The sequence below is a fragment of the Haliotis cracherodii genome, unplaced genomic scaffold, assembly GCF_022045235.1.
Source record: "Haliotis cracherodii isolate W230 unplaced genomic scaffold, xgHalCrac1.p SCAF_1, whole genome shotgun sequence".
Classification (NCBI taxonomy): Eukaryota; Metazoa; Mollusca; class Gastropoda; order Lepetellida; family Haliotidae; genus Haliotis; species Haliotis cracherodii.
Window position 1 is genome coordinate 26,272,299 of NW_027266264.1, and position 25,530 is coordinate 26,297,828.

At 40.4% G+C, this 25,530-nt stretch overlaps 1 protein-coding gene across 1 annotated transcript; it reads left to right on the forward strand.

Annotated features, from left to right (window-relative positions):
• Positions 1–628: 628 nt before the first annotated feature.
• LOC139462459 (peptidylglycine alpha-hydroxylating monooxygenase-like) lies at positions 629–25,530 on the forward strand. The gene is made up of 12 exons (XM_071244198.1): positions 629–829; positions 19,295–19,349; positions 19,490–19,577; positions 19,882–19,973; positions 20,820–20,900; positions 21,603–21,663; positions 23,091–23,155; positions 23,399–23,482; positions 23,871–23,947; positions 24,168–24,218; positions 24,644–24,693; positions 25,092–25,530. Exons 1-12 carry the CDS (start codon positions 710–712, stop codon positions 25,279–25,281), a joined length of 1,014 nt encoding a protein of 337 aa, XP_071100299.1. The 5' UTR covers positions 629–709; the 3' UTR covers positions 25,282–25,530.

The window sequence follows — 25,530 nt, forward strand, 5'->3', positions numbered from 1 at the left end:
CCTTCTCCTAAATATCCCAGCTCTACATGTTACCAGACTGCCGAACTGATCAAAATATTCAGAATATTAATTGGAAATAAATAAGAAATTCCATTTTTTAGATTAAGAGATTAATACATTGATTATTGCTTTCATGTTGCCCGCCTTAATTGTCACGGTGACAAAGATGATGCTACTCATTATTGATAAACTTCTTAAAGGTCAGCGTTGGGCGTCTTCAGAGTCAATGAATCGCCAACCTCCATTGTCTGAGATCGCTACCTGAGAAATTGTTTATGTCCAACTTGATTTACGATTCATGGTAAATTACGCCTAACACGGGAAGTGTAGCCCCGGGAACAGCGCGTTACCAAAGGCAACAAGAAATTCTGATAGGAAATACCCGGGTTGCTGCGATTATGATCGAGGGCATAAATCTCACAATTGACTCATTCACCTTCAGAGTAACTTTATAAATTTCTAACTTCCGGCGAGGTTCTGAGATTCATAGCAATTCGGCTATTTACATTTGGCATGACTAACTTCATTGAACATTGGAACATGTAACTATAGCAACGTACGATTATTGCATCGATTGGTTGAAATTTTAGATGACATGATCAAAGAGTTCGTGGCGCCTTAAGATGGCTGTGGCGATAACGGAGAGAGCCAGAGACCCACGCTTTCCATTCATATCCTCGTCATTGTCAATAGAACACGCCTTGCTACCATGCTCTCGTACACCCGCGTCAGTGTCGGCCTTGTGTTCTTTATTTGGGGAATAGTTTCTCCTCATACAGATGCTAGAGGAGTGAAGACACTACGAGTTGGTTATGGAAACAGTTTACAGGTAATTCTATTGTTTCTTATGTTGTGTTTTAAAAGTGCATATTTACTTATAGGTTATTTATATAAAAGCTCACCATATTAATATTTTTACTGTTTTAGATTGAATATTTTGGGAAATCCCACGCTAGTTATGTTGTACATGTGTGTTTTCGAATTCCAGATTTACCAATACAGAATTATTGAATATACTTGAATTAAATTAAACAAAACCATTTTTTACGATTTCCTATGTAAGTAATGCATTTCTGGTGATAATCACTTGCTTCAGCACATAAAAAAGACAACGAAGGTATGTACATGTAGTTTGATATAAAAGCGACAAAACCATTTACATCATCTGCTAAAAACAGAGTCCATTGTCCAGATTCAAGAGTCAGATTCTGACAATATCATGAGCATATGTTTATGAATCACTATCAAATAGTGATGATACCAGGTGTTCGTGAAGAGGTGCGCGTATCATGTCCGATTGATGACTCTCCTCACAAACACATGCAAAAGCTAGTCAATTGTTCCCCCGAAAAACAAATATCAAAATAGGGAATTGTGGAAATGCCCGAACCATTTCTTGCACTGGATTCACCATTAACGTGTTACTCCAAGAGACAGGCACAAATGTTTTCTGGGACACACACATAAGATCATAGCCATTCATTGATTCATTGTTAGAATGCATAAGTTCGTATATATTTAGTTGTACAAAACAGCCTGAGTAATGAAGAATATATATTTGATCGGGCTAAAGTTTGGATGGTTGTCAACAGACAAATGTTGGAACATAGTCTGACATTTCATTTACAATTAGGCAGCGCACGTTATGAAGACGGTGACAAACTGAGTCAACCCCCGGTATAAATATATACCCCTTAAATTAACAAAGTGTGGTTTTATTACATATCACTGTTTTTAAAAGCATATACGTCGTACCTCGGACTATGTTTCTGAGGACCAAGATAATTATCGACCACTGCTTCCCGCGTTTATCCACAGGCTGGGATGTCTGTCATTAAGGTGTTAACTGATACACGGTAGTGTCCGATTTGCCCGAGTACTGACAGCTCTGTCCTACACATTGACACCATGACTGATCCTTGAGGCCTAAGTGGAAGTAGTGAGTGAGTATGGTTTTACGCCGCTTTTAACAATATTACAGCAATATCATGGCGGGGGGACACCAGAAATGGACTTTCCGCATTGTACCCATGTCGGGAATTGAACCTGGGTCTTCGGCGTGACGAGCGAACGCTTAACCACTCGGCTACCCGACCGCTCCCTAAGTAGAAGTAAACGCTATGGAGATCGCAGAGCTAAAACAAGCAATAAAACTGAAAACTAAATTGAAATACACTATATGAGTGAGTGAGTGAGTGAGTATGGGTTTACGCCGCTTTTAGTAGTATTCCTTCAATATCACGGCGGAGGACACCAGAAATGGGCTTCACACATTGTACCCATGTGAGGAATCGAACCCGGGTCTTCGGCGTGACGAGCGAACGCTTTAACCACTAGGCTACCCGACCGCCCCGAAATACACTTTGTACTCAAACATATTGTTGTTAGTATGTGAATTCTTGGTGATGGATAGGGTACTGAACACTACAGGGCCCGGTGTCAACATTATACAGTAGATTGGAGAAGTAATGTATGTAGGTTTTGAGGGGCGGTTGGGTAGCCTAGTGGTTAAAGCGTTCGCTCGTCACGCCGAAGACCCGGGTTCAATTCACGACATGGGTACAATGCGTAGAGCCCGTTTCTGGTGTCCCCCGCATTGATATTGCTGGAAATATTGCTAAAAGCGGTGTAAAACCATGCTCACTCACTCACTCACTGTAGGTTTTGACCCCTTTTGTATCACACGCCATGGACGTTGTTCTTGTCAGCTTCGTTTCCGCGTTAACTGGATTATTTTCAAATAAGTGCCATAAAGACGAGATTTCTATTTTAAATCAGGGATACAAGGCAAAATGAATTTGTGACTTTTATCAAATAATGGAATTACCATATTGTTTCCTGGCAACGCTGCGGGGTTTTTTTCATTTTCCATTTGTATCGCTGTTGCCTCTTTAGTATATGTAATGTCACTGTTATTAGAATCAAAATTTTAGATTCCTTTGGGAAGCCATTGGTTGATATTCTACCAAGCAGTCTCTGATGTGACCTTGTGTCTGCTAACATGAACCGTTAAGTACACATTGTCGTTGCGTAGAGGTGAAGGTCATGAGACGTCGAACAATTATCTAATAAACCTTTGCAGGTGGTCGTTGTTCATCAAATCATGGTCATATGTCGGAACGCGAGGTCAGTAATTGCAACACGACTCTGTGTTTGATGAAACGTGCTGCGTGAATCATCCAAGTTACGCTTTTTTTACATTTAAGCGTGAAGGAAAAAGTAAATGTTTGCATTCTGAAGATCGTGTCATGAAATTAATGTCCATTAGTACAGCCAGTGAAGGCACCAGGCTTTTGTGACATCAAATTTGAAAGTCCAATACCACTCTTGCTAAAGAAGTGTTTGATCAGGGTTGCAACATTCAAGACCCCAGTAAAGCTTTCAAAACGTTTTCGGGGGCACGGGTGGCCCAGTCGTCTAAGGCGCCGCGATTCGCTTTGCAGAGTTGCGTCCCTTGGGCACGCCAGAAACTTATGATTGTGGGTTCGAATCCCGGTTCGCCCCGATTATGTTTCTAGGTTTGTCGGCACCATACTCGTGCTCGTGGGTTTTACTGAACTAGTAAACATCTAAGACCTGACACACTTCTGGCTTTCCTCCCACATTAAGCTGACATGCCGCGATATAACTGGAATACTGTTAAAAGCGGCGTTGAACCCAACTCACTCACTCACTCAAAACGTTTTCAGGTAAATATAAAACGTCAACGATCGATTATCCGCAAAATGGATCACTGAAAATTAGTGATGACACCCGGCGTTCGCGGTAAGGGTAATCAGACATCTAGGAGATATTTCCAAATTTGATCAGTGACAAAAATATGCCCGACGTGATTCTTTATTTTAACTTGTACCATAAATTATGTTCATCTATTTTTAGGTGAACAATTGACTTGGCTTTGCATGTGTTTGTGGCGGATTTTGTCGCTTTTATTTAAATGCAATTCTGTTCCGAATACACCTGTAACATTTCAGCCTTAACATAAATTCCCCATCAAGACTTTATGGTATAAAAGGTATGATTTCCACTAAAAACCAAAGTCGAATTTAAAAAGGAAATGTATGACTTTTAAGACCGAATTACACCTAAAAGTATTAGCTCCTTGCAATAGCATTTTAATACATTTATGGGATATCTTAAATTTGGCATTTTCATAAATTTATTCCGATAGTTTACTGATCGTTTATATGCTAAGCGTTGGAGGCGATATGTCTCACACTCACCCAAAACAATGTGATGCTGCGTTGACGACTTGACACCTACACGTAGGAATCATTTACAAGCCAACATGTGAATAGTTTCGATAGTTGCTTCATCTTCTCGTCCCCAAACCTGTCAGCCATATTACAGAATTGGCACTACTTTACTATGAAAAATCAAGAATGCGATTGCATTATGTTAACCAAGCGGTTCCGCTCCAATGGAAGCATATGACGTCATTTATCTAAACACACAAAAATAAAGATTCGTGTAGCAGATCCAAAATTAAATTGACGATCGCGTGTGGTCGTGGGTACGTTTTATGTATATTATACATGAACACAAAATCTTCCGGACAACACAACTACAAAGGGAGGGTCGCGATAGTTTAACATCAGCTGTCACGCAACTTTCAGTGTTCGTGCCACCAGGGATATAAAAAAACAGTAATTGAACATACTTTGCAAAACGTAATTCACCACATCGGTTAAGAAAATGGACAGTCGAGTAGGTCGTATTCAAAATCCTTTTTTTTAATCAAAGTTCGTATTTTTTGTATATCGTTGTGCATTGTTATTACTTTTATTATTTCCTTTCTTTTTAAAGACTTCAGCTTCTTTTTTAATCCTTGATTCATAGAGTTGGAAAAAATGGAATATCAGTATTTATTTAATGTTGAGCTAGAAAAACTTCCTATCCTTTAGTTTTTTTCTACAGAGTGCAGGTGCATTGAACCTGACTACACAAATAATCCTGTATATAAATTGGATATATGTTATTTGAAAATGTTGGTGGCCTTATATTCGACAAACGGATATTCAAAACGCAGCCATTGTCGATTTGCAATGTCTTAAACGACATTGTTTTCACACTTGTTCAAAAATGTCATGGAGGAAAACAGTAAAGCAAAATGTACGTGCAAGTTATGGCATTCGTAACTCGTGGTAGTGGCTATAAAAAGGCAAGCATAAGCCAATAATTTGTCATTCAATTGTCAACGTTTTTAAAGTTCGAAAATGCCTAGACTCAGCGCTACCGATCGGAACATCGCCATAGGACGTATCCAAAGAAGGGATTTGCAGTCTTCTATTGCACGCCACTTCAACGTTCACCATAGCACCATTTGCCGCCTTTGGGACCGATACACACAGCTCAATTCCACTGCAGACCGTCCGAGAACCGGCCGGCCAAGAGTTACCACCCCTGCACAGGATCGCTACATTCGACTGTTCCACCTACGTCATCGCAATGCTACAGCTACGGAGACTGCAGGACGCATCCCTGGTTTGAGGAGGTTATCGGACCAGACTGTCAGGAACCATCTTCGCGAGGCTGGAATCCAACCCAGAAGACCAGTTATCGTCCCTGTTTTGAAAAAAAACCAGATCCATCGACAGCGACGCTTGCGTTGGTGCCATACCCTACCGCCTTGGAATTTGAGAAACTGGAGACGAGTGTGGTTTAGCGATGAATCACGATTTCTTCTCCACCGGCGAGATGGAAGACAACGTGTTTATCGTCGTCGAAATGAGCGTTTTGTCCCACATTGTGTACGTGAATCGACAATTTCGGTGGCGGTAGTATCATGGTGTGGGGGGCCATATCCTACACCAGGAGATCTGACTTGGTTGTGGTTCAGGGAAACTTGACAGGAAATCGCTACATTAATCAAATTCTTCAACCTCACCTTCTTCCAATCACTGACCGCCAGAGGGGGCTGTTTGAACAGTACAACGCTCCACCACACACAGCTCGTGTCACAGTAGACTACCCACATAATGCCAACATCAACGACTTGCCCTGGCCGTCGAGATCTCCAGATCTCAACCCAATCGAACACCTCTGGGATGAACGTCAGAATATCGCCCACAACTATCTAACGCGTTACAAGCAGAATGGCGTAGAATTCCGCAGGACAGAATTCGTACACTTATCCAGTCAGTGCCGAGGAGATGCAGAGCCGTGATTGCTGCCCGGGGCGGTCACACGAGATACTGAGTTCAGCGCAACCTTGTGGCCTTATGTGACATGACAATGAACAGTTCTCAATGCCTTTGTACAACGACATGTGACTATCGAGCTCAAAAAGTTCATATTTGTATCTATGATATTAAATTAAATATATCGACTTTAGTAGGTACAATAACGAGCATTTGTCGCAGCCAAGGCTCGCCAGGAACCAGCTGATATTATGTAATGTACACGAAATTAAAAGCGTATTGAACTTTACACATGGAGAAACTTTGGTAGAGATATGTGCACGTTCGTACGTTATTACGTCACGGTTGATTTGTGTGTCCTGAAACGCGAGAATGACGTAGGAGTGAGTCTGTGAATGTTGTCTCATCACAGTATCACTCTATCACGGCAACCAGCAAATAATTAAATCTGTCGCAGGCAAACCAGGGATTAATGTCATGAGCAGTGATCAATACCGTCTAGTAATGTTTGCAGAACACACGATCCACATTTTAGTCGTGTATTGCGACAAGCAGGGGCTGCAGTAGAAACGCCATATAAGTAAGTATATCACCCATTGCTTTTGTAGCAACCCATACTTGCCGTACCAGGCGACTATGCTTGTCATAAGAGGCGACTAACGGGATCGGGTGGTCAGGCTCGCTGACTTGGTTGATGCATGTCATAGTATCCCAATTGCGTGGATCCATGCTCATGATGTCATCACTGGATTATTTACAGACCGCGTTCATATAGCTGGACTATAGCGGCTTTAAACAACAAACCAACCAACATAAAGGAGATATTACCATTCAGTACAATAGTCAACAAACACAAACAAACGCGCAAACATTACCTCTGTATAAGAAGAATCGTTGTTCCTAAAATCTAACTCATCAGTACCAAATTCTTGCAGTATATTACCTGCTTGAACTGTTTCATATCATGGCCCAAATAAACATAGATTCGTACCCCAATCTATTATGCGCCTTGTTGACATTAAGGGGGTAAGTCAATATATTTCTACACCTCTTTTAGCAATACTTGGATGGAAAGAAAAGTTACAAAAGTACTTGTCCTACAACTATGCTAAATGTGAAGTTAACGTAAACCGTTAACACATTAAAACTGCTCCCAGAGTGTTGCAAAACGAACATATTTCTTAAACGGATTTCTTTACTTGAAACTTTGTAGAAACTATGTACTTGCACACAGCAAGCGGAATTCAAAATTAACATTACAATTTCCACAAAATCAGTAAACGCGTTTTCGTGCGACTGGATTTCCGGTTAGTCACTTCATTGTTTTTGTTTATATGCCATCGTCGCATGGCAGGAGTACGGTTGTGTGTTGCCAGGCAACGAACACTTTTTATGCAAACTGTGAGTGGCGGGTGCTGCCCTTTTCGGGAACACCTGGTGTCATCACTTATTTTCCGTGATCCATTCATAAACATTTTGGTTATTTTTCGTTTACGCCCAAATGGATCTGTTACGTTGAATAATTGACACTGGTTATTTTCTGCCGTTGACGCACCTGAACGACATGACAGTTTAATGATCATCATTCTGGTATTTGACGGAACTAATTAAACACTGAGGAGTATTACATTGACGAGCATTAAGTTTGCATTTCTTTCCGTCGTTGTAAGCGGATGTATTTTCTGAACAGCCGATACGAAAGCGGTTTTCATGATAAAGATTTCCGAATGCAACTACTTTGCGACGTCATTTTGAAATGCGAATGTTTATTTGTGTAATTGAAACCTATCAAATGTTCACCGGTAGCTTCATAAACGAATATATTTATGTTCCTGTAAAAAAATAAAACACGAGTTTTTACATACAATAATATTCTTGTGATGCACTATCTACAATTTCTAATGATATCCACCGGTAGTCCGGTGGTTGAAAGGTTGGCTCGTCACGCCGAAGACCCGGGCTCAGTTCTCCAGATGGGTACAATGTGTGAAGCCCATTCTAGTGTCCCCAGCCGTGATATTGCTGGAATACTGTTAAAAGCGACAGAAAACCATACTCACTCACCTGATAGTAAACTGCCACGGTAACCATCGAATTTAAAACATAGGAGTCACCTTGCTTCTGGGCAGATGGCTCAACTAATATTAGACTGTTAGCACACTTTTCATGTCCAGATTATTCTCAAGAACAGGGGGCACGGGTGGCCCAGTCGTCTAAGGCGCCGCGATTCGCTGCCTCCCTTGGGCACGCCAGAAACCTATGACTTTGGATCGAATCCCGGTTCGCCCCGATTTTGTTTCTAGGTTTGTCAGCACCATACCCGTGCTTGTAGGTTTCATCGAGGTTGTAAACGTCTGAGACCTGCATCACTTCGGGCTTTCCTCCCACTGGAATATAACTGGAATAATGTTTAAAGCGGCGTTAAACCCAACTCACTCACTCTAAAGAACAAGTTTTGACAGGGACCTATTAAGACCACTAGACGTCCTTAATGTTTGGAAACTGTGATGAAGAGTTTCAGATGTGTTCACCTGAGTTAGAAGGACACTTGTCGACACTTGCCCGTGGAGTAGTGATTATGTTAGGTTTAGGGGGGTGACGGTCGGGTAGCCTACTGGTTAAAGCGTTCGTTCGTCACGCCGAAGACCCGGGTTCGATTCCCGACATGGGTACAATGTGTGTATTCCATTTCTGGTGTCCCCCGCCGTGATATTGCTGGAATATTGCTAAAAGCGGCGCAAAACCATACTCACTCACTCACTCACTCACTACAAGGTTTGGGGATTGTTTTCTATTGTTTGACATAGTTACCCTCTTTGCGAACACCTGGTGTAGTCACTGATTTTTAGTGATCAATTGTCACAACGTGCTTGCTATTTACACCAAATGGAATCTACTTCAGCAGCTAATCGAGGCTGATTACTCTCTGGCATTGAGGGGCGGCGTGGTAGCGTTCGCTCGTCACGCCAAAAACCCGGGTTCGATTCCCGACATGAGTTCAATGTGTGAAGCCCATTTCTGGTGTCCCCCGCCGTGATATTGCTGGAAAGCGGTGTAAAACCATACTCACTCACTCTGGCGTTGATGTTTTATTCATTTGATCCACGCTTCTCAGATGTTGATGATACTCGAGACGATCCGGGTTAGAATAGGCCTTCAGCAACCCAGGCTTGTTGTATGAGACGACTCCCGGGATCAGGTGGTTAGGCTCGCTGATTTGGTTGATGCATGTCATCGTATCCCTGTTGCGCGGATCGATGGTCATGATGTCAATCGCTGGATTGTCTTGCCGTCATATACAACCTTTCGCGAACTATGACCGACCAATAAAATGACTGACAGGAAGTCAACGTTAGCCACTTAGAAAGCAGCTTTCTTAAGCTTTGCGGTACCAGTTTCAAACTTGTGACTTCCATTCCAGACTATGCCTTTTAAAGTATTTTGTCATACAGTCCGTAACAGTTGTTTTGTGTTGAGCTTTAGAGACTGCATGATTAGATATTATATTCCGCTAACAATGTAAAATAACAACATGAATATTTCATTTTTATTTTTTTATTTCGTGTTTTTATCGTTATCTAACGTGTAGTTGTCCGATTTTCGATCATGCATGTTGATACTACCTAATTTCGTTTATCCGACATACTCGTTAATCCGACATCATCACATGCGACCAGCAATGTCGGATTAACGGGACTTGACTGTAGCTGGAATATTGCTGTGTACGGCATTAAACAACAAACAACAACAAACTAAAGATGTAGAGGAAGACATGATCAATACATTCTGTAAATAAAACCATGTTTGTCACAGATGTACTCTTGAAGATCGAGAAAAGGTTCGGTTTCGACAGTGTGAGTCATACATCTTGATCGTGACACGAGTTGTTCGAACTTATCCGATAATATCCATAACGATGCTTCCTGTTAGCCAACCTACCTCATCATTTTGTCATGAATCCGGCATATACAGTGTTCTGTATGTCAGGGACCGCCTCCGTGGTCTAGTGGTAGAGCGTTCGCCCGGAGAGCGGAAGGTCCGGGGTTCGATCCCCGACCGCGACATATCAAGAGACGTTAAAAGATGGTACTTGTTGTTACCCTGTCTGGCGCTCGGCATTAAGGGGCGAAAACAAGGACTGGTCGGCTCGGAGTCAGTATACTGTGTCTGAGTGGGGTATTCATGTTAAACTGCGGCATGGTATCTCAGTGAGCTAGCACTATAAATCAGCATCAGTCCGGACTAGTACAAGCAGCCACAAAAACACACACACGTACATGCACGTCGCTATATAAGTGCAATAATCTTGGACGCGACGTTAAACCCCATTTCACCTTACCTCTGTATGTCAGGATACAGCCACACTCTTCAGATTAAGTTTATATCGCAGCATAATAACGCAGAGTAATATGTTCGAAGAAATGAAAATTAGTTATGATTATGTGAAATCATCAAACTTTTATCCACGGGCCCACGGTTTACGAATGTCTTTAGTTAGTTCATTTATGCATTTTATATGATTTGGCCAAGTTTCAAACTTATTTTTGTATTCCTTCATAATCGGATAATGATATAAAAACATTTATAGAAATGGATTATTCCATCATAACAGAATATCCATAGCTCTTGTAAATACACAAAAACATGGAGCCTGGGGCAAGTTAAGGTTTCATTTCCTTTTCCTGTGCAAGAAGAACCTTTTTCTGTCAATAATAGTAAGGTGCTCCATACAGACGAGTTATAACTAATCCAAACAGCCCGCGGATAGGATGCGATAGGGTAATTAACGAAATAGCGTTCAATCTTCTCTTTGTAAAATTCCATGTGCAATTTATTGCAATTATCTGCTGAAGAGCCGCAAGTCAATATGTTGGTTTAGGCCTTTGAGATTAGCATCCTCCCCGAATAAGATACTGAAATTACCTGAATTTGATTCTCAAAGATTGTTATGATGATTCAGTCATATTGACGAACACAAATCGGAAAACAAACAAGTCAGTTGGGTTTTTCTTGGTGTGTGGGGGGTTGGGGGTGGGGTGCTTTTCCGTGTAAACGTAATTTGCCCAAACCGGTTACCTTGGTATGACAGAGAAAACAGAAGTCTGCTACGTTGCTTAGTTCCAGTCGTATTACCACTGGGCATAACACTGCCAGATTTAATACATTGGCCTCATGTTGGGAAAAGAATATGGAACGTTTACAAAATGAACGCACTATCCATTGTGCTTGTCTCCTGCTGTATATTTTCAATCCACCCACCATTTTGTGTTTTAGATAAGAAACACAATAATGAGACAACATAATACACTTGAAGGTAAAATATCGAGGTTCTTTGCCATATCAATCATAGGGATTCGTTTCATGTAATCGACAGGTGGTATTTAATATCAAGAACTCATCACACTGCCCTTTTTGTAATGTGAGGAGTGCGTGGGTAACATCTGTCTACATCTGGAAAAGCAATTAATGTAATCATTGTATTCGGATGATGGATAAGCTTCTCCGAGCTAAACTGTTCCACCTTTCATGTTGCATCAGGGACATGCTATATTAAAACCATGTCCTAGATCATCGTTTAGTTAAATTTGTCTCCCCGCATCTCCTATCTACACAAACACAAAACTTGCAAAGTCTCAGCGGGAGAGAGGCTTTCGTTTATGGACGAGGGGTTCGAAAATAGAATTTTATGTTGTTTTCTAAAATCAGTTCAGTTGATCCCTTTCGCGTCAGATCTCATTTGTAGATAATGGGATATCAGTAAAACAAAGAGAAATGGCATTGAGCTCCTTCAGTATCCAATTAATCCGGCGCTTCCCGTTTTGAACCGCTGGCATCCTGTTTTTTGGCATCAACAAGGAAATGGGTTTTTTCTCGTAACAAACCCTCGACAGATAGACGATGTGGGGCTTAAAAGGTCTTTTTTATCGTCCGTCTACTCTGCTTCTATACATATGGTCTTTTGGAAATTACATTAATGTTTCATCATTTTCATCTATAACAATGATCTATAATCTATAATCTATAATAAGCGCCCAGGGCGCTCTCAAAATTGGAAATAGGCTGCTCTTATTAGAATATTCTTTTTGTGAAAAAAAACAAGGTTGAAAGATCGTAAATTTCCAGGTTTATGTACCTGAAATGATACAAAAGAAACGTCTATGCGTATTATGCATGATAGATATATTTTTCCAGAATTTAATTGCCCATAATTAAGGGTGCATATAACACACGAATATTAAATTATACACGAATAAATGTCTTGTTTACATTGATCTATCGGAAGAGGTGCTAATTGGGATTGTTCACTAGCAATTATATCTAATTTAGCAAATATCACCGAGGGCGCTTATTACGTCGAACACGGTATCATGTCCGTCCATCCCATATATGTGTCCTCATCCTAAACCCAAATTACATAAGCTTTGTTTGTCTTTATGAAAATAGCTTACCGAAAAACAACTGTGGTGTTTCTGGGCAAGAGAGGCGGTTTTTCTGTGCTTTAATTCAGTTGAACATAGTTCTTTCTGCACAACAAAAAAGGGAAACAATACATCTGGAAACTGACTAACGTGACCTTCATCGGGACGTAAAGGTAGCGATTACCGTCTCCGCCATTTCCTGTTATTGTCGTTAACGCCATGTCATGCTGAAGACTGATCACACTGTTTAGCGAAATCTATAACTGTGAATCCTCAGCAATGAGTACAGGATACACGATGATATATGAGTCAGTATTTTATAGATATCAGTCAGCTATTATAAGCAATATGTCAGCAACACGTCCAGAAATAGATTACCACCGTCGCTACACGTACAATGAACCTAAATTCGATGGTATTGTCGCGTCAAAATGACGTTAGGTGAAACTTTCATTTCGAGACAAGAGAAGGTTCGATGTGAAACCTGGAGTCTGTTCGGATTCTAACGTTAGCATAGCGTCTCTTCGTCTTGAATGGGTTGTTATAGTTCGAGCTAACGTGCCTTCATTTTACATATTGCTAGATATTTGAGAGGTACACGACCCGTGCCGTTACTAAACTAAACACACAACTACAGTATACCTTTTTTGTTGTTGTAAATCTAAAATTAGCCAAAAACTGATGTTTGCTAACATCGTCTGTATTTCCAAAGATATATGGATATGGTGCTCTGCGTGTAGTGACATTCATCACAAGCTAGGAATACATGTGCCCCCCCCCCCCCCCTACACACACACACACATACGCACGCACACACACACACGCACACACATACATATATATAAATGTTATATATATACTAGCCACATAAAGAAACTGTGCACGGAGAAAATATAGATATAAGGGCACACCGTCCATATATGAAAGATAGGTTTGAACACAGCAATTATTGGAGACATTCAAACGCTCATGCACGTGCCATGCGATATGACGTCATTGATGGGGGCCTATGGACGTGCAATGTGTTACTGCACGTGCATCCTGTGCAGCTGTACACGGCATGTGCAACTCAAAATTCGCTGTCACTTTGGAAGGCATGATCTGTGGTCATTCAAAAATTCAAAACTTCTCAGGCGCAGACACAAGCATATCACAAGCAAATCATGCCAAGATTGACAGTTGCACAGCGTCATGAAGCCATTGGAATGATCCGTGCGGGAATGAGGCAACAACAGGTGGCAACACATTTCCAATGCCATCGTAACACGATATCGGCATTGGTGAGGCGTTATCAGAACACAAATGACGTTGCCGACCACCCACGTTCAGGACGTCCCCGAGTAACGACGCCAAGACAGGACAGGTGGATTCGAGTTAAACATCTCCGACAGGTTCCAAACGGCAGTAACGACGTCCCAGACAATTCCTGGACTGCGCCGCATCCATCCCAACACTGTCAGGAATCGTTTACGTCAGTACAGGATTCGACCACGACGCCCTGCCATACGTCCCATCCTGACACACCGTCATAGAGTCAGCCGTCTAAGATGGTGTCGAAATCATGTTCGCCAACCTCGAATATCGTGGAGAAATGTTGTCTTTACAGATGAATCGAGGTTCAACATTTCCCACAGTGACGGGCGCCAACGTGTCTACCGGCGTTTGGGAGAACGTTATGCACGCAACTGTATTATGGAGGGGAATCGTTTTGGAGGTGGCTCTGTGATGATTTGGGGTGGGATAACAGCACGGCACCGAACCCTTTTGGTGGTTGTTCAGGGCAATCTCACCGGTGTTGGCTACAGAGATCAGATTCTGAGGCCTGTGGTCATTCCTTTCCTGCAACGTCATGGTCCGGGATTGACATTTCAACAGGACAACGCTCATCCTCACACGGCTAGGGTCGCAATGGATTTCCTTCACAATAACAATGTCATGTTACTGCCATGGCCTGCAATTTCTCCAGATCTCTCCCCAATAGAGCATGTGTGGGATGAAATGGAGCGCCGTCTGCGTCGTCTTCCACATCCTCCAGATAACGTCCGTGACTTGGCACAGGATTTGAGGAGGATATGGCAGGCCATTCCCCAGGCCTTCCATGCCCATTTGGTGGACTTCATGCGTCGCCGATGCACTGCTGTGATTCACGCACAGGGTGGTCATACCCGTTATTGACTTTGTGACTTTGTCGTTTGACCCCCTACTCCATTTTAATCTTCTGACGTCATCGTAACAGATGTTGTTCAGGTCCCGTTGACATTTTCTTATGGTCCGATCATTCAGCTGCTACAGCGTCTGCTTCATTTTGTTCTTGCTGTGTTGTATTTCACACCAGAATATATTTTCTCCGTGCACAGTTTCTTTATGTGGCTAGTATATATATATATATATATATATATATATATATATATATATATATATATATATATATATATATATATATATATATAATGTAATAGGCGTTGTTAAATCATACTTACTCACACAGCCAGAAACGTATACATGGCCACCAATATGACGTGCAAACAACAGGTGTTAATTTCAGATACTAGGTAATTCAATTATCGACTATACTATAGCATATCCAATTTGTGTCTTAACGATGCCCGTGTTCTGTATTCCCCTAACTGATTGCGTTGGCAGGCGAGGCTGATGAGCTTCATTTGAAACATCCACATGCACATCTTTAAGCTTCCAGGCAGGCCCCCGCCTCTTTGCCATCAGATGTGTCGTGTGTCAGCGGTATCGTTATCTTGTCGTGCCTACTCTAGTCGTGATGGATGGTGGCCAGGAGAAGTCAACAGGAGTTGTAAAGCAATATTTAAGCTTCAATGTGACATAGGATGTCAGTATCATTTTCCGGTACCTAAACATGTTCATAACACAATGAAAGTGTCACTTACATATACATGTTCATAACACAACAGTATCATTTACATATATGTGTTCATAACACAATGACAGAAGCATTTATATATACATGTTCATAACACAATGACAGTATCATTTACATATACCTTTTCATAACAAAATGACAGTATCATTTAAATATATGTGTTCATAACACAATGACAGAAGCATTTATATATACATGTTCATAACACAATGACAATATTATTTACATACACATGTTCATAGCACAATGACAATATCATTTACATATACACGATCATGACACAATGACAGAAGCATTTACACATACATGATCATAACACAATGACAGAAGCATTTACACATACATGTTCATAACACAATGACAATATTATTTACATATACATGTTCATAACAAAATGACAGTATCATTTAAATATACATGATCACAACATAACAGTATCATTAAATGTACATGTTCACAACACAATTAAAGCACCACTTAGGTATACATGTTCATAACACAACAGTATCATTAAATATAAATGTTCATAACAAAACGAAAGTGTCATGTAAATATACATGTTCATAACACGATAATGTCATGTACATATACATGTTCATAAAACAATGGGGGCGGTCGGGTAGCCTATAGGTTATAGCACCCGCTCGTTACGCCGAAGACCTGGGTTCGATTCCCGACATGGGTACAATGTGTGAAGCCCATTTCTGGTGTCCCCCGCCGTGATATTGCTTGAATATTGCTAAAAGCGGCGTAAAACCACACTCACTCATAAAACTATGAAATGGCAGAACTATACATGTATTACACAATAAGTTTAGCATTACGTGCCTATACATGTACCACAAGGACAGTACATGTTGCATGTATACATATGTTACTGAATATAATCAATCTAGCCGGTCGTCTAAACCGATAACCACCATTTCCACCATACTCTGGAAGTAGTCCTGGGAGATATGTTCAATAGAAACCAGAGAAGATATATGGTTAAAAATGACATATCCCCCACTTCCCATGACACTTATTTCTAGCATCACTGTTCCTCCGTACTGCCAACATCCCGCGTTCACATACCAAGTATTGACGCGGATGCCTTGTGGACAAGCTTTAACGTCTTTATTGGAACTTAAAGCACTATGGAGAGTAGCCATGAACAGGAAGCCACAAGAGGATGATTGACAGTAGTATTAATCTCTTCCGTCCCCTACGGATCATTGTGGTAAACCTTGTCCAAAAATGATTCCCCGTTCTATTCTAGTTCTTGCTGTCGACACACGTTTTGTTTGTGAGTGATTAAGATGAACGGTTGTGGGCACCACTGCTAGTGTCCGCACTCTGACATGCAGTTTCAGAACTTTGCAGTTATTCCTGGAGTTCCAACCCAAAATAATCGGATTTGACTTTTTCATTTAACGTGCAATTGTGTCTATATTTGCGAAAAACGTGGATATCCTGATAACATGGTCTTTCGTTAAACGGACAGAAGACGAGGACAGAATGGCTACCTGGTTACAATAAAGATACACAGACCTTAATGTATCAAAGTGCTTTGTGGCGTAACTCTTATAGTGTTTAAAACGGCTACACCTCTATATATATATTCTATAATTGGGATAATACCTTGGCAGTGTTACTTGGTTGTGCTACTTATCCCGGTTTGTTCTTAGTTTGACATGAATGCCTCATTCCGTATTTGTTTGTTTGTTTGTTTGTTTGTTTGTTTGTTTGTTTGTTTGTTTGTCAGCAGGCCTGACCACCCGATCCCGTTTGTCGCTTCTTACGACAAGCATGGGTTGCTGAAGAACCAATTCTAACCCGGAATCTTCACGGGGATTACGTATTGGTAATTTGAGTCCTTGTGCTCATTCATATAGGACACCGCTCTTAGGACAGGGAAGATGTTTCTTTACAGTGCATCACTTCATCACGAAGCACCTATCACAAACACTTGCAAGACAAAACACGGGAACAGATGGTACAAGTCAAAATAGGGAACAGATGGTACAAGTCAAAATAGGGAAATCATCAGATATCATGTTTTATCACTGATGCGTCAAATTTGAAAATGTCTGAAACTTCAACTGTAACTGAAATACTGATCTCTGACGATTACACCATACTATCAGATACAAATGGATGTAGATATGAGGTATGCGCTATGTGCACTGAAGAGGATCACTTATGATAAGAACTCAACTGGCCCCACTAGAACCAAGATAGTTGAGACGATTTCTGTCTTCGCAACAGGTGCATGTTTTGGAAATGGGGCGAAAGTGTTTTATAATGACTTAGTTGAGCTTTTTCATTGATTGTTTCTAACATTTGTGCATAAGCATAATAAAGGAAGAAACTAAACTTTGAAAGTGGAAAAAACATAGTTACTCATTTTATTCATACTTAATCATGTTATAAATTCAAAATAAAAACCGACAAGCGATATGAACATGTCTACTCTCTTATCTATGTTGACAGTAAAATGTTCCCTAACCATTTCCAGTAGGAAAGTCTTTTACAAACGGTTGAAATTATACACCGATCATTATATCAGAACCTGAGTGAAAAAAATGAAAATAATGAACTTTTACGCTCAAGGTGACTTTGCTTCAGATCTCCAAGTGATTTAGTAAACTGATTTGACAAGCTTCTGTCAGTTACCTTCCACGCATTAATTATCTGTGACATTCTACCTAGATGTCGCTGACATAATGAGAACTCTGGGTGAATCCTGACACTCCACAACATCCCAATTATAACACTCTCAGTAAACTACGCTCACCAGCAGACAGGTAATGTGTAGGGAGGCGACGCGATAGTAGGCTTTAACCGCATGTCTTCAGCCAATAAGTAACAGGTGTAGAATGCCTTCCTCTATTTGTCCTTTCTAAGTATCCTGTTTCGCTGATTTTGCCTTTGTTCTTGAAACTAACCACAATGACCTTTAATCGACCATGTTTTGTTCGTACACTTTGCCCGTGGCACAGACAAATGTAAAGAAAAGGAAAAGACGAAGGAAACGGAAGTCATATTGGTTATTGTACACTCATAGTCATTATCATATGCCAATGTTCGTTTTTACGTTTTACGACAATGGATTGTCCGGTCCAGGCTCAATTACTTACAGGTCGCTTCCATTTAGAGGAAATAATGCTGAGGGCGATGTGAAACAACAAGCAAACAAAAACAAAAGTCCATGGAAATCAGTAATAGAAAATATTCATGAACACACGAATGCCATTTAGAAAGTGGTCAAATGTAACTAATGTTTTATCTGGGATTCGTGTGCACATCATCATCATCATCATCATCATCATAACCATCATTATTTTCACAAGTTTAAGTGACTATATTTTGTAACATGTTTTCCTTGGGACAACGCTTTCTCAGTAAAGAACAGATTCTAGTACTTTTGGTGTTGAGTCCCATCCGGCATTCGAACCCACATTGCCAGAGTGCGGCACCTAATCGCCAGCACACTCTGACATTGTGGGTTTGAATCCCAGATTGGACTCAACCCAAAAAGTACCAGAATCTGTTCTTTACTGAGAAAGCGTTGTCCCAAGGAAAACATGTTACAAAATATAGTCACTTAAACTTGTGAAAATAATGATGGTTATGATGATGATGATGATGATGATGATGATGATGTGCACTCGAATTTCATTTCCAGCTCCCAAGGGTGTATATAACCCACGTGAGAAGGTTAACAGTCGCATTACCCTTTCACCCTATCGGGTACTACTTCACTGCTCGGTGAACAGAGGTAAATCCGAGAAAAGTACCTTACTCATTCTGCCTGTCTTTTCAAATTATGATAATGTTTGACTATTGTTATTTTTTAGGAAGAACACACATGTACTGCACTACCACTCGACAAGGACAATGAAGAGTACATAGGTAAGATCGTAGAAGGTACAGAAATAATCTTACAGATTCTGATACGGATTTCTCTGAAGTACATATGAGCTTAAGAACAACCTGTTTCAAACGTATTGCTATTGATATGTCTATATTTATACATTCTATATTTATAACAGTAACATTTGACCCGAAGGCTGACCCGTCCCGCGTCCTTCACCTCAGCGTTCAAGTGTGCGATGATATTCCAAGTCATGAACTTTTGTGGTAAGGGGATTTTATTTCACGCTATGTTTCTCTCGAGGTAATGTACACCTTCCCGAGGCTAGGGTGTTAACTGACTTTAAAAGTCAATCCGGAGTTGCATAACTACACTTAACTCGAATAAAGGGATTATGATGAAACAATAGTTTGCTTTATTTATCACGTTAATTATAGTCCCAGCTACTTGGTACTTGCTTTGCGCCTCGTGGCATTACGTCATCCTTGCCAAAAGAAATTTCATACTGTATTGAGGTTTAAGTGTACTGTGCTTGATTTATATACAACTATACACGGTTGTCTCCCCTAGGTCATGCGGCGATGGCGTCCCCGGATGTATTGGAGACATTAGACCTGTCTATGTGTGGGGCTTGAACTCTACAATATGGCGGCTGCCACCAGGTACGTTCCAAAACAACGTTAAACGATCACCGAAAGTACCAGGTTGAATCACGTCTGTGTTAATACAAATATTCAAATAGTTCTGACAACGATTAATTATACACAAAGGCACGTTTTAATGCACAATGTGACATATTGATCCTCGGACCCGATGACGGGGATCATTGCTCGTGATGCTGACTACTGGCGTTGACATTTGAATTTATGTGAGAAGTCATATTTTACAGAGTATGCAACTCTTACGTGTTAAAATAGAAGCGACAAAACCATTTCTTTGGCGTTAACGTTCTTTTAATTTATGTGTGAAGTCATATTTTACAGAGTATGAAACTCTTACGTGTTAAAATAGAAGCGACAAAACCATTTCTCTGGCTTTAACGTTCTTTTAATTTATGTGTGAAGTCATATTTTACAGTGTATGCAACTCTTACGTGTTAAAATAGAAGCGACAAAACCATTTCTCTGGCGTTGACGTTTGAATTTATGTAGGAGGTCATATTTTACAGAGTATGCAACTCCTACGTGTTAAAATAGAAGCGACAAAACCATTTCTCTGGCGTTGACGTTCTTTTAATTTATGTGTGAAGTCATATTTTACAGAGTATGCAGCCCTTGTCGGATTTAAATAGAAGTGTCAAAACCATTTCCATAATCATAAGAAATATCTTCTAAAAGCAGAGTCCATTGTACGATTCCGTTTATATCATGGTCATGTGTTGATGATTCATTGTGAATCACATTGTCTAATAGTGATGATACCAGGTGTTCGCGCTGTATATATTACAATGCCAAGCTGCAGTCTGCATTACCTTAATTCTAAGGTCGGCTTAATCCTATCCCTCACAGATACGGCAATTCCAGTGGGCGGGGCTTCTGGTGGACGCTTCATCGTGCTTCAGGCACATATACATAAGCCACGTCATTCAGGTAAGTTCGTTACACAGTAAAGTAGCTCAAATGGCACTGGTTCAAGCATATTGCTCAATCTATGATTAAACCGTGATTTTATTTTCACATGTGGTAATCACGACTTAAACAGTATGTCTAAGTGAAATGATAGAGACATTGTATGGTTGATAGCGTCGTACCATCGATAGCTTTAAATGCATGTACATGTATGGAAGCTGGATGGTTCCAAAAACAAGTATATGCGTAGTTTTAATTGTACTTACATTTGTATCTACGGTTATGTCCAACTTGGTTAATAGAAATTCTAGAATTTGATGTAAGTAATTTCAGACAAAAATATCATGACAACTTCTTAAGCCTATGTGTAAAAGAATACTTTTCATTCATAGAAACCCGTGAAGATCGCAATTCATGTTTGGCGTATGTTTGTCGGGATCGGGAGATCAGGCTCGCTGATCTGGCTGATGCATGTCATCGTATCCTAATTTCGATGACGTTAGGCATTGGATTGCCTGGCCCAGACTCGATTATGTACAGACCGCCGTCATATAGCTGGAATATAGCTGAGTACGGCATTTAACAACTAACAAACAAATTATTCCTAGTATGTTGTATGATTCATTACTGACTTCCATTGAAGGCATATATAGTTTCGCCATCCCTTGCTGAAAACTGTTAGATGTATTGGGTATCGTGATAAGTTAGATGTATGTATTACAGATAGAATGATGTCGTCCCACCCACACTACGCTGAAGTCAAGCTCCATGTCACCACTCGCAGGTAAAGTCTCCATAATGGATTCAAGAAATACGAGGGTTGATTGATAACTCCTGGGCCTCAAATGACGGAATTGCGAAGTGAAATCATTTGTTGTGGACATTGTATGGTTTCATAGAGGGTATATCCACAAAAATTTGAATCAGTTAAACAAATTCTTTCGCTATGAAAAGTCAGTAAAATTAGCAGAAATTGAGGAATTTGCAGTCATCAAGTACTAACATTAAAGGGGCTTAACACCATAGGCAAACCATGCATGTATTATTAGAACAACATTAGGGACAGATGCCCCTTCCTGTGCCACCGTAAAGCCCTTGGCAACAGAGTGTAAGCGTGGCAAGGAGAGCCTTGAAGAAAATAAAGCGACAAAACCCTTTCAAATGGAAATCTCTGCATAAAGCAGAGTCGATTGTATAATTCCGACTAAACACTTGGATGGCCTGTGACGTCAGCAACACCAGAACTGATCCAGAGACTCCCCGGCACGGAAATGATCGACCGACATATTGCTAGTTCAGTGGACATTTCCCAGGAAAGAGTACATTTTATTATCACAGAACCAATGAAGTAAGTTTTGGCTCGTTGGGTTCCAAAGCGTCTGGCGTCTGATCAAAAACAATCAATGCACAACATGTTTCGTAATATTCTAGCTCTGTTTGAAGCTGAGCCAGAAAGGTTCTTGCAACGATTTGTGACTGTGGATGGAAGCTGGCCTTAGCAGGTCAAGATTAAACAACAATGAAAACAGTGGTGGCTTTTGACACCACCAACGCCAAAGAAGGCAAAGACGCTTCCATCAGTAGGAAAGATTATATCATCCTTGTTCTGGGATGCCGAGTGTGTCATCATGGTTGTCTATCTTCAGAAAGGCCAGACAATAAATGGAGCATATAATGCTGCATCTTTTTGCAAGTACGTGATGAAATTATGACAAAGAGATATGGGAAGGTGAGAAAAGATTTGCTGATCAGGACAATGCGGTAGCCATTGCCATGCATGTGGCTTCAATCTATCATTCATCTAGCATCATTCATTCAGCATCCACCTTAATTCTCCTGATGTCACACCATCAGACTACCAAATAAAGAAATCTCAAGCCGGTAACCAATTCGACTCGAGCAATGATGTCATAGCAGCTGTGGGGGACGTTTGGTACAACCAAGATAAGAACGAAACTGTGATAAAAATCCCTCTAACACAGTTGACAACAGTGTAAGCATGTGGAACGGGAGTAAGTTGAAATGTTAATGTCCTCAGTTCAAGTCTATCAACGTGAGGCTCGGAAGATATCAATCGCCCCTCGTAACTAAACCATATAATGATTGCCATGACATTATGAACTCTGTTCTCGATTATGAAAGTAATATGGTTATGTACAAACGATTGACAATTCGAGGTAAAATTATCATATCCTGGTGTTTTACTTTCAGGCCTCGGTTTGAGGTTGGTCTGATGATTCTCGGTAACACAGGCTTCATCCCTCCACAGCAACCACGTGAGTCTTTCTCCCGTACAGCGAAAGACTCTTTACCCAGAAGCTCCGCATCCATGATCCGTTAGTACGGAAGTGTGTTAATCAGGACGCTTTCCTAAAGACCTGTTCAGTTCTGATCAACGGGGTTCCTTGTAATTGTTCATGTGTGCATTATTTACTTTTGAAGTCATCATAGTGTTGCGAAAACCACGCTCTTCAATTTATAACATCAAGGAGGTTTTCATTTACTCAAATATATTTCAGGTTTTGTTTCTGAGAGTGCATGTCCATGGAATTCTGTCCAATCAGCGTTTGTCCTTGGTTACCGCCTCCATACCCACAGGCTAGGTGAGTACCAAAATGTCCAAATTAATCGTTCATCTTCTTAAAGTGGAACATCCATTTGTGCAAACATACATCAGTGGTCTGCATGTAATATATATGCATGTAATCTCAAACACCATAACACCATGCAACACTGGGTGCACTGGGTCATTATATCAAATACGTACATGTGTTGACTTAACGACTCGGCATTGTACTGAGACATTTAGTGTTTGAGTCATTAATACAGCGAGCCTTTGGTTGCTGCAGACTACCTCCGTGGTCACAAGCACGCAACATTAAACCCCATTTCACCACACCGCCATCGCTGCGTATGATATAGGTGACAAATGAATGGTGTTCTTGAATAATGACGTTTCATGTTACCATCAAATCTTATCAAATTTTTCAGGCCGCTGGATAGAAGGTTATGCAGTTTCTGAAGAAGGTTGGAAACTTATTGGGGAGGGGAGACCACTCTCACCAGAGGTATGCTACATATGGAATGATGTTAATGGTGATGTTGATGTCCCTAGAAATAATGCAAGGTCCATAATCATATTTTGTGAAACAATTATCATCTTTACATTGGACAAATAAACTGAAATCAATCTGAATACATTAATTTAAATGATCATTTATATAAAAATCATTACTTACAGTGAATAATCCACGAGTTATTATTAATACTATTTTGTCACTCTTTCAGAATGTCCATCGTAGTTTTACGAAACAAATTTTAAGGAATGGAGATTTTTTGGTGAGTCATATCTTAATTACTTGTTTATACTGTGTATGAAAATAGCAAATATGATTTTTATTTTCCATGCAAAGTATAAGACAAATTCAAGCAACCTTTACATTTTTCTTACATTTGAAACTGTTGGACTTCTGGCATACTCAAGAACAATCGAGTGGGTTAAATGAGCGAAAAGGGCATGTTTTCCAACTTCAAATGGAAATCTTACCAGGAGCCATCATTTACACAACTTGATTTTTTTTACTTTGTTTTCTATCTACAGCTCCAGCTCCTAAGACAAATATCACAAAAATGCTTCCTGAAGACTTCTTAAATAAGCTTTTTCAACACATTTCTGCCTTACCTATACATGTAGTGTGCAAGCCTTGAAGTATTCTTGCTATCCCACGTCCGAAATTATTTCTCACTGATGCTATCTATTTCAGGCTTCGAGGTGTTACTATGAAAATCTTCAGTCAAAACCTGTGAACTTCGGGTGGGTATTTCATAGTTAGGTTCACGCAGCATATGTGATAAATACTGCATCAAATCACCACACTTCACTGGGTTGGCTCAGCTAGAACCGCTGATCGTGGGTTCGAATCCCTGGTTCTGATTCTTGGTTATCAGCACCATATCCGCGCTCATGGTTCACACTGCATACGTCTACAAACCATGTTTCTGTGGGATTTCCACAAACATTAAGCATGTATCTGGGATATTACCGAAGTACTGTTCAATTTTGCGCTTAACAATCTCGTTTCTCATATTGCCATATAACGTGTACGGTTAAAAGTAGATAGTGTTTTTCTTGTAAATTATACATAAAAATATAACCAGAAATGATAATCTTGTTCTATTTCAACAATTATCATATTTATTATCTCTTTTCAGATCTGATTTTCATGATGAAATGTGCAATTTCCACCTGCTGTACGTTTTCCCATATGGCTCTGCGCCTTCTCTACGCTTCCGAACATGCGCACAAGACGCCCAGGTTTTTCATCTAAAAGATGCGTTCTTCTCCGTTGTTGAAGAAAAAATGCATACGGGCGGAAAATCTGATACACAATATGGATATTAACAATATATGTGTCTCACCCGAGTTAGAATAATGTTATTTATCAGAAATGAGGGCCGCGAACGAGCTGACAATTTTGACCTGCTATATAGATAATGTTGTTGACACGTGCCAACTTGGTTAACAGACGGAAGCAAAAGACATGCTGAATATGTTAAGGTTGCAAAACGTCGTTCAGAAAACGTTTTATCAAATCTGTTGTCCTAGGATTAAATATCAATATTTCATCTCAGCCATATCGAAAATTAATAA